This window comes from Photinus pyralis, unplaced genomic scaffold, assembly GCF_008802855.1.
Source record: "Photinus pyralis isolate 1611_PpyrPB1 unplaced genomic scaffold, Ppyr1.3 Ppyr1.4_LG4, whole genome shotgun sequence".
Classification (NCBI taxonomy): domain Eukaryota; kingdom Metazoa; phylum Arthropoda; class Insecta; order Coleoptera; family Lampyridae; genus Photinus; species Photinus pyralis.
This window is the reverse complement of record NW_022170511.1, coordinates 50,280,829-50,291,446: the sequence shown is the minus strand read 5'-3', so window position 1 is coordinate 50,291,446 and position 10,618 is coordinate 50,280,829. Positions and strand designations below refer to the sequence as shown.

The window sequence follows — 10,618 nt, the reverse complement described above, 5'->3', positions numbered from 1 at the left end:
GAGCCGTGCTTCCGGATTTTCGGTTTTCGGATGTACTAAAAACAGCCAGTTAGTGTAATTTTATTACCGTTTAAATGCTTTCGTTCAGAAAGTCATCAAGCATAATTTAAATGTGACATTACGATCTTTTTGATGGCATATTATAATTTCTGGTATCGCATTCAGTTAAACCGGAAATCGATGCTTTAGTTTTTCAAATGCAATGCCCATTTGCTGCACAATAATATAAAGTATGTACAGGGTGAGTCAACGATTGCGCGGAGTACCTTAATGCCTTGAAGATAAGATTTTTCGATAGAGTGCTTTTGTATTATGATATGGTTGAATATTCTCCACATTTTAAATATATTTGGAATTATACAGGGTGCGCCCACAAAGTAGGGCGCCAAAATGGTACCTTTTTTTTAAATAGAACCCCCTGTATTTGAATGCATTTTTGAATTCTACGTGTAATTGTACGTCTTTTTTATTATATGGTTAATATCCGAAAAGCTAGTAATTTTAAAGATAATTCGATTTTTAAGAAAAATTGGGCATTTGCAAGCGTCAGTATATTGTCAAAATTATTACTTAAATTTTGATTCCAGATTTTATATCTTTTATCCTGGGTTAAGTAAAAGTCAAATAAATACATCTACTATAAAACATTAAAAAAATAGCTTACATGGTGTTTTTTTCTAGATCCAAAGTTACAAAACTTTATATTAAAAAAATCTCACTTTTCTTTAAATGGAACACCCTGTATATTTTTTTGTCATATTTTAGCTCCTCCAAAAACCTTCAACTTTTGATAATAATGTCCTATACCTATCTGATAGTTTTCGAAATATCTTGGTTTTCCTGGGTTTTATATTCTAATCTTAAATAAGTTATATGTAATTTACATAATAGTGAGGTGGCCTTGCAAAAAAAGGCAATTTTTATCTGCCTCGTTCAAAGCTAAAATCATAATATTTATTAGTTCATTTTTCTAATAACTCACCCTGTATATGGTTGATGTTAAAAAAAATGGAAAAATTCGTGATTGAATATTTAGAAAACTTATGAAATCTAGCATGCCGTGTGCTGTTAGGATGCGCGTTGTATGCTGGGTTCACGCGCAAAAGTAATTGTTAAAAACGAAACATTGAACAAGTTGATGTAGGTTTGTTTGTTTGATATGACCACACGGCATGCTACATTTAAGTTTTCTAAATATTGAATCACGAATTTCAGGGGTAATGTTTAATTTTCTACCCCTGAACTTTTTAGGTGCGCCACTGGTAGATTGTAAAATAAGAAATTATTTCCTAATTTCTTAAGAAACTTTTTGATCTCATAATTTTTTTGTATCTGCGACCGTTATCGAGAAAAAAAATTAATTTTCGGCAGTTGGCTAAATGAAAGTAAATAGTTGATACTTTATTTTATTTGGGTTTTAGGTTTTAACAGTGGAATTGTATCTTGTGTTTGTATATGTATATAAATTAAAGGTTTCAATTATAACACTGTAGATCGGTAACGAAGCGTTTGCGGGCCTATATTTATATGAACTTTTAGTTATAAACTAAGCCAAAGAATTAGGTCCTACATCATATTTAGGAACACCCTGTATATTTGTCACATATTGGGGCGTGACCAGGTAAAGTTTAATATGTACCGCTTCATAAAAATCATAATCGGGAAAAGTGTTATCGATGACAGCCAGGCACGTTTGGCTAACGAGGGTTGTGCGATAATAATAGAAGCGAGCCGTTTTTAAGCGCACCGTGTAAAGTCCCATTATCTCCTTAAATCTACCCTTAGTTTGAGTAACTGACTGAATGCGCTTTTAGTGTGTTAGGAGAGTACAACTGGGAGTGGGGGAACACTTTTGCTTTTGTCGCTGAAATGACAGGTTCTTATTTTGTGAAAGATGTTGAAATCTGAAGTGGGAAATTCCAGAGGAATCAAGCTCAAATTGTTTAAATTATTATTTATCTAAACGTATTTACATAAATGGTCTATCTATATCTTTTCGAGGTTAAGTTATTTTCATAGGATTCCATATTTGTTTAACCACGTTTATTTCTTTAGGTTACGCCAATTACCTATCTTTCTTCTACCTATATCGCATTCCGAAACCCATTCATTAATGGGGTACGTAAGTTTGAATTAATTGGATTCTAGTGTAATATTAGTACTGTAGTTCTTGGGTGTATTTTTCGTGTAACTAGCTAAAACAGTCTTATCGATGAAGTACCGTTCTCTTATGTAAAGTGCTCGACCTAGCTCACCAACTTATGATTGATATGTTCTGCTTAGCTGGAACTCATTGAACACATATGGTATTTAAGATCAATGTTCTGCGATGCAATGGTGAAATATCGGAGCAGCTGCCAAAGTGCGGGTAATCTGCAATTGCCTTTGTCGTGTCGCAAGGGAAACTTGCTTTACATTTTTGCCACATTGTTACGAATTGCTCTGCAATTGATTACGTGAAATAGAGAAGTTGCTCATGTACAATCAAATGTAAAGTGCCTTTTAATTTATGTTTTACAGGAGCTACGTACGATCTATATTGGATTACGGTTGCGTGCTTTTACGGGGCTGCAAGCAAATGTCATTTACTAGGTGTCGACCGCATACAGTACAAATGCCTAAGGATTTGCCTTGGATCTATGAAATCCACTCCAACATCTGTTTTGCTTGCTGAATGTAAGGAAATTCCTTTGCAAAGTCGAAGAGAATCGTTATCGGCCAAATTTGTAATTAAATTAAGGTCTTACGAATCTAAATTAATCCAGCAACTATATGGGTTATTAATCGAAACTTTAACAAACAAGTATTGGAGAATAAAAACCTCCCCCCCCCCCATTAGTAGATGCTTTCCTGGCAACCAACAGTACTCCCAATATCTACCTAAGTAGCAAAAAAATGCCTGCTTACAACATGGATTATAGTTCCTTGATATCAATTACCAAAATCATTACTCCCCAATACTCGGATTGCTCTATACTAAACATTATATTAAAATCCATATTGAGTGACCACTTGGAGAAAACAATATTATATACGGATGGGTCAAAACAGGAAGATGGCAGCACTGGATGTGCAGTATATATGCCTCACACTAATCAGTCCTTGAAAATTAAACTTCCTTCAGTCTGTTCTATATTTACTGCAGAAGCTGTGGCAATTGATAGAGCGCTACATTGGTTGGAGGATAATAATATACAAGAAGCATCAGTGATTGTATCAGACTCAAAATCAGTTTTAGATGGTTTAAAAAATATTACGGAAAATCCAACAAGTTAAAAAGTAATCGTAAAAGATTTACATAAAGCGCATTTCCACTTGCATTCATTTCCCATTTGTAAGATGCAACTTCTGTTAAAATCGTAAAATCCGGCCACAAATATGAAAGATAGCGTTGCACATGGGCAATCCATTGTTGACGTGCTACTTCAATTTCAGTTTATGAGAAGAATTTCATTTCAATGTTTTTCTAAATAAGAAAGTTGGAACTGCGCATGCGCAAACCTAAATTTTAAAACTAATGTTAGATTTTCCTTTGTTCCAAGCGCCTAAGTATCAAATTTCACTTAAATGCTTCCATAGATGTAGTCTATTATGTGATATAAAAAACAAAGTAGCAAGTAAAGATATCACATTTATTTGGACCAAAAGTCATACAGGTATACGGGGCAATGAGATGGTCGGCCATCTTGCAAAAGATTCCATTAGAACTGGAAAAACTGAAAACATTTCAACAGCATCTGATTTAATTAGGTGGCATCAGGCAAGCATTCAGGAAGTGGCAACAGAAATGGGTGGAAAATTCCCATAGTTCTTATAACCAATACTTCCTCCTTCATCCTTCCTTACCAAAAGACATCCCACATATATTCACCTTCAACTTCTCCAAAAAGTCAGCTGCTACTATATCACGCTTAAAATGTAACCACGGTAGATTCCCAGCTCACCTCGCGAAGCTTCACATTATTCCATCTGCTGTGTGTTCATGCGATAATGCTTCTACATGCGACATGAACCATATCTTCTTTATAAGTGCTCAAAAAATAATGATGAAATTGAACTACTTTACAATGGATTATTACTTAATAACGTTCAATTACCGGTTAATGTTGCTCACTTACTTTCTCTTAACCAAAAAATAATATTTCAATTACTATGCAACTTCTTGTACAAAGTTGACCAGCTTATATAATCAACTTAAACTTATATAAATGCCATTTAAAAAAAAAATCTTTATCTGTAAATGAGATTAGATTAAGTTATAGCTGTTAAGTAATCAAATGATCTGTGATCTGTTGATCTGTATTTAGATCCTAATCTTAATCTGTATTTGAAGCTTGATTTGCATCTGGATATTCGCCATAAATTCCTCCTGTCCAGTGAGAGAACATGAAATTGCTAAAAAAAAGTACTAAACCTCCATACAATGTGTTTTATCAATATCCGCCCTACCTTGCGGAAGTTTGGCCTCTTATTTCCTCTGCAAATCTGAAACCTAATGCTCTGGTTTAATTGAACTCTAATAAATACATTTATCACTCGATTGAATATGATAATAAAAACAAAGGGGATCAATTTCCATTTTTCTTTACACGTTCCTGGATATAAAATGCTGAGTTGATTCATAAAAAGAACTATAAAAAATGCAATGCCCATTTCGCGATAACGCGTCCATGTTAAATCTGATCCAAAATCTAAATGTTTTATCTTTACCACATAATAAATTACTGGTACGTTCTCCTGTTTATGCTGATTTCTTTTCTCATAGGTCGGATTCTTTAGGAATAATAAAATAATTTATGCAAATACCTAAATATAACCGACCACTACTTTATACAAATCAAAAATTTAAAATAACTTACAGTAATTTTATTGATGTGGATGAGATTTCTTTCAGTTTACCATTGGGCTTATCTCTCTCCGGAATATGCCACTTCATTTAGAAATATGAAAACAGGTCGCTTCAATGGTACAGTTGGCCCCGTGGTGAATGCGAAACGAATCCGAGAAAACCGGCTTCAGTTTCACAAAAGAAATACTCAAGATCGTGTTTATGTTCCGCTGTATTGATACCAAATTTGTCGGAAGAGGATACTCACAAAGGGCGATTGAGACGTCTGCAAGAAATATATCCATTGGTGATGTCAAAACAAAAGCTATTTCGGTTAAAAAAAATGCGCTTTATCTGCACAAGAGTTGTGCACAATTTATACTTGTTTAATTATAAATAAATATGCATCCTCGTTATTATTGAATTATCGCAATAATAAATACAGCATTGAACAGAGCCATTGGAACTATACCTTTTATTATATTGAAAACACGCAAGCAAAAAAGATTACGTGTACCGGTGTAAATTTTAATCAACTCAATTCACATTTTAATTAGGTAATTAAATTACAAAATTCGTTATCCGACGTATTTAACAATGTTGTCTAAATGTAGAAATGAATTCAAATAATACGAAATAAGCTTAAAGAAATCAAAACGGATATCACAATATCATTTCATTTTCTACTTTATTTAACAGAAGATACAATTGGTGAAAGTATTCAAAGGGATAATGAGATAATTTAGTTGCGTTTGAGTATAAAACGAGAAAAATTATTTCCCTCTTAAGCAAGCAACGGCGCTATCTAGAGGGGAAATTTGAAAACAAACCGCGCGGGCTTTTCCGGCACTTTACAGGAAAAGCGCGGAAACTTCTGCGGCGTCGAAATGCAACAAACGCAGCGTCTATCGATTGAGGTCATTAAATGCGATGTGTTTAAGATGAATAAATACAAAATTCGACAGGTGAGTGAGTTAATACATTTTATTCCCCTACGCCCTTTGTAGGGCTCTAAGCCGCACTTGTGCGCAACACTTTTGAAATGCACATATGTATGCACCCACCCTTCGATATGTAACTAGAGATGTTATCGGACGCTAATGACGGTCCCTCAGGGAAAAAGATAAAACCCCTTCATTAGCCTGTCATTACTGATATCCCATCAACACTTCGATTTCAATGAGATTCAATAAAATCTATGGGGTGCATCCACATGCTACATTATCAAACCATGAGGGTGACATACGCAAGCCCCGCTTGTTGCTATTGTAGCGTTTCTGACTTTTTCTAAAATATGATTTGATTGAAATCGCTTTGTTTTCAGATCCGAAAGGATCCGAAATGATTAAGCTCATCGTCATCTTTGTATTCGGAACAGTTGGCGCCATAAGTCGCGGACCACATCATCCACGCGGCGAGAAAGTCGTCAAGCACCACGTGCATTATACCCCATCGCGACATTCAAGTCCAAAGAAAATGACTCAAGATGAAGAGCTTCTGCACGATACAACCCACTTGGAGGTGAGGCTTTTAAGGCTACCATTCCTGCGCGTAATTAAACACTTCTAGGAGCACTCGGAGGATCTGGTCGATGTTTCCACGATGAGCGAAGAGGAATTAGATTTTTTCTATTTTCAAGTGCACGACAGTGACAAGAATTCAAAATTGGACGGGTTAGAGATGTTGCAGGCCATTCACCATACAGCGCACAACTTCGAGTACACTAAAGGGGAAACAATCGACAAGGACGAGGACTTTCAATACTACATTGGTAACTAGTGTCTTTAATAAATAAATTTGTATGATAAGTACTTTGTAGAATTAATCGATCGCGTTCTAACAGAAGATGATGCCGACCGTGATGGTTTCTTAAGCTACCCCGAGTACATAGCGGGTCGTAGAAAGGACGTTGAGGTGCCTCAAATTTCTGACATAGAACCGCTTTGAAAATGTCTACCTAGTAATACATTCAATTCTTTGCGTTTTTGGGGTTCTCCTTTAATCCGCACGAATATCTCTTGCAGTCCCCTCCTACACTACCCCAACTTGCCGCCTCTTGTAATTCTTGAAGCACTTGATCGTAAGTGGGGTCCGCGTGTATTGACATTGTGGACGCCGTCTTTAAAAGCATCTTCCCCGCCGCTGCGTATTTTCGCGCCTGTTGGGGTTGCAAACAGGCAATATTCTGTAGGCAGCCATTATCGTTCGGTTTTCCTAAAAATAAAACTTGTTGAACAGAAAAAAATCTCAAAACGTAATTACCTGTCAAGTAACTTAAAAAGAACAAGAGTTCCTCATCCGTGAAAAGTTTTTCTTCGCCATCAAGGCTCCTAGCGTATCCTCCTTTCCATGCACCCGCGCCTAGCGATCCGGCCGCAAATATGAGAGCTTTCAGGAGAACCAAGACTACTAAATTGGTAACATTGAGAGAAACGACTTGGCTCGTCCCGGCTCCCGTACTTCCCGTTAATCCCGCGAAGCCTCGTGACATTAGGTCACTCGCGATTGAAGTTAGCATACCCTTGGCATCAAATGCCCTAAAATTTGATTTGTAAATCGCGTCACTTGGATAACTAAACAAACCTTGTTATTGAATTGCTCTCGGCCTCTGACGAAATGGCGCAGAACACCTCTGTCGCACCCACAAGTAACACAAATATTGCACAACAAGCTCGGACTTCTTTCATGATGCAAGTGTCGCATACAGTAAAGAAATGTGCCGTTAAGCTTTCATAATTTCATTTATACTCCACAAAGTGACTATAGAAATTGTAGTAGTTGTTTCACCCCATTCTATTGTTACACTGACAAAGTATTGTCTATGTTCGCTCTCTTGAACGAATCGTTTTACTGTAATTGTTTATAATGAAGTAAACTTGGCGTGCCTTACGTAAATAAGTGGAAAATATTGACAGTTGAATGAGTTATGTAGGTACTTCTTAAACAATGCGTAAACAATCTACTTGTTAATTTCTTTAAAAATAATACGCAACACCTTTCTTTCTTGCGCTGAAGCAGTTCATCCATATAGATATTGTTGTTGTTTCGTATTAAAATTAAGAGAAACAGCCTTGGGACGTTTTTCCAACGAAATGGATGTAAAAATAAGTCTTATCATTTTTCAGTTAGAATGAAACAAGGCTTTCTTGGCTTAGATGCCAGCAAACAGAAAACGACTGTAATAGGACAAACTACAAATGTGTTAATTGAAACTCCAAAATCTAGAAAACTATAGATAATCTGGGTATTTTTGAGATTCTACATCCGAATTTCAAAGTAAATAATTGAAAATATCAAATTTCACTCTCTTTTACATTTTTTACTGATTTAAAACATTAGTTTGCTTCCTATAGATACAAAAAAAAATACAACCCCTATCTCGTGCCCATCGTATCAGTTCGCTTACCAAAAAAATGAAATATAAATTCCCAACTAATTGAAACAAGTACATATAAATTGTTCACAACTCTTGTGCAGATAAAGAGCATTTTTTTAACTGAAACAGATTTTGTTTTGACATCACCAATAGATATATTTCTTGCAGACGTCTCAATCGCCCTTTGTGAGTACCCTCATCCGACAATCCGTTGCTGAGGTATAAGGGTATATACTCGATCACGATAAGAGGTCGAGGAGGGGCTATGGTTGGTAGAAATTAATTCCTTTCGTTGAGACCTTTCATTGCAGTACCATGAAGGATAAAACTAGTCCCCCCCCCCTGCACCTCGTACTTTGATAAGAGGACAGAAAGAAGGGCAGTAGTAGAAAACGTTTCCTTTCGTTGAGACCTTTCATTAGAATACAATGAGAGATACCCCCCCACAGGTCCCGTCGCTCACTGATCTCGAAAACGAGTCACACGGGAAAGTTATAGTTTGTACAAACCGATTTATTTCGATGAGACCTTTCATTAGAATATCATGAAGGGTATAACATATGTTTAAGTTTAACTTGGCACCATAAAAGGCATGCGTATGCAAAATCTTTTACTTTCAAAAACAGCATCTCAGGAAATAATTCGTGGGGCGGGGCCCTCCTTTTAGACAGCGAAATTTGTTGACCGTCTGGCACATCTTCAAGGTATAAGCTACCTACTGCAAAAAATTCCAGGACTTTAGGGTACCATTCCCCTAGAAGTAGTTCGAAACGGCAGAAGTGGGTCCGGACGGACGGGCGGTCAGACGGACGGACGGACGGACGAAACGCAAACAATATCACCTTTTTTTTAATTCTTAAAGATGCGCTAAAAATGACCAAATTCCTTTGTATGGATCCAAATTAAATGCAATACAAACCTGGTTCTTGGAATTCATATCCACAGATCGGTCCGTTTATGGATATTATCATTACGTCAAGTAAGCACACGCTACAAACTCTTAAAGATAACCGACTTATACTCCCCCCGCAGTGTTGGGCCTTGTTGTGGTTGTGGGGTTTGAATGGTTCAAGGAGGCATGTAACGCCAGGCCCCAAATGAGAATGCAGACCAAAGGTCCTCGTGTTTGTGCCGTGCGAGGCGACCCGTAATAGAGGATGAACGGATCCTGGTAGTTGAGTTAGCTGAAGTGGCGACAAAACACCACTTTGATCGCTTAAACGGGAGGCCATGGTTATTTTTATTTATTTTATTTATTTTATGTATTTTATTGATTTTATTGATTTTATTTATTTTATTTATTTTATTTATTTTATTTATTTTATTTATTTTATTTATTTTATTTATTTTATTTATTTTATTTATTTTATTTATTTTATTTACTATCCATCTCTTGTTCTGGACCCTCAACAGAACTGCGCCCAATTACAGAGTGACCCGCATAATGCTTTTTAGAGGTGCCTGTGTGCAGAAGGTCTGAAGTTGTTCTATACTACTCCGGTATTTACCTTACGAATTAGGAATACTGCAGAACAACCTAATTCGGAGTAGCCGGCAGAATGCTCGAAATTGGTCTAAGGTAATTCCCATCTCTGCCACAGATGAAAAATTCACCTCAACCCAGGTTCGAACACCCGACCTCCGGATTTATAGCCCAATGCTCTACCACTGAACCATAAAGCCACTATGATCAATCGGCTGTGTCGATGGGTCAGACCACCGACTGGGTGAGCATTTGGAGGGCTAGTGGTGACAGCAGACTGACAAGCGAAAGGGAGGCCGTTCTCGAATGAAAGCGGGCCTGTTTTCTGATACCCTCTAGCTAGAAGCTATATTCTCCTGGTAGCCCTGGCGTCACTTGATCCCCTTGTTGGGCTCCGTGGTGGGTGGGAAGCTGGAAGGACGAAATTTTATGCGTCTAACATAGATGACACAAGCAAATCCAATAAACCAGAGGGAGCGTCCAACGATGCCCCTGTTACAGGTCACCGCTCCTCAACACACCAAGCGCTGAACAGAAGAGGAGAAACAAGGTCAAGCTGGCCCAAACGTTTCAACCTGCGCTAACAGTCACCTCCAACCCATTCATCTTCTGTGACCCAACCTTGATCCAAAGGCAAGCTCCTAGAGCTAACTCCGCTCAGACGGGAAAACGGGTAGAGGCAGAGGTCGGATGGCTCAACACCGACCCAACCGCCGACGAAGAAGGGCAGACCACAGCCCCAACCAAAGATGGTTGTCATTAAGGCTGAGAAACCGCGCAGTAGCTCCAAGCAAGCTGCCGAAAGACCACTCATAGACACCAATAACCCTCTGGGTTTGCTTACGGCTAACCAGGCGAACATGGTATAAAATCACTTGGCCAAGGTTTTCGACTAACATATGTTCGCCCTAAAAGCCGCTACAATAGCACC

The 10,618-nt window shown here is 37.5% G+C and overlaps 2 protein-coding genes across 2 annotated transcripts; one reads left to right on the top strand and one right to left on the bottom strand.

The window, feature by feature from the left end:
* Nucleotides 1–5,690: 5,690 nt before the first annotated feature.
* Nucleotides 5,691–6,812, top strand: LOC116168833 (multiple coagulation factor deficiency protein 2). Its single transcript, XM_031484820.1, has 4 exons — nucleotides 5,691–5,793; nucleotides 6,153–6,349; nucleotides 6,398–6,599; nucleotides 6,648–6,812. Exons 2-4 carry the CDS (start codon nucleotides 6,170–6,172, stop codon nucleotides 6,773–6,775), a joined length of 510 nt encoding a protein of 169 aa, XP_031340680.1. The 5' UTR covers nucleotides 5,691–5,793; nucleotides 6,153–6,169; the 3' UTR covers nucleotides 6,776–6,812.
* On the bottom strand, nucleotides 6,597–7,673 carry LOC116168832. The gene is made up of 3 exons (XM_031484819.1): nucleotides 7,412–7,673; nucleotides 7,091–7,365; nucleotides 6,597–7,042 (listed from the first exon to the last, which is right to left on the bottom strand). The coding sequence occupies exons 1-3, from the start codon at nucleotides 7,513–7,515 to the stop codon at nucleotides 6,798–6,800; spliced, it is 624 nt and encodes a 207-aa protein (XP_031340679.1). The 5' UTR covers nucleotides 7,516–7,673; the 3' UTR covers nucleotides 6,597–6,797.
* Between the last annotated feature and the right edge of the window lie 2,945 nt (nucleotides 7,674–10,618).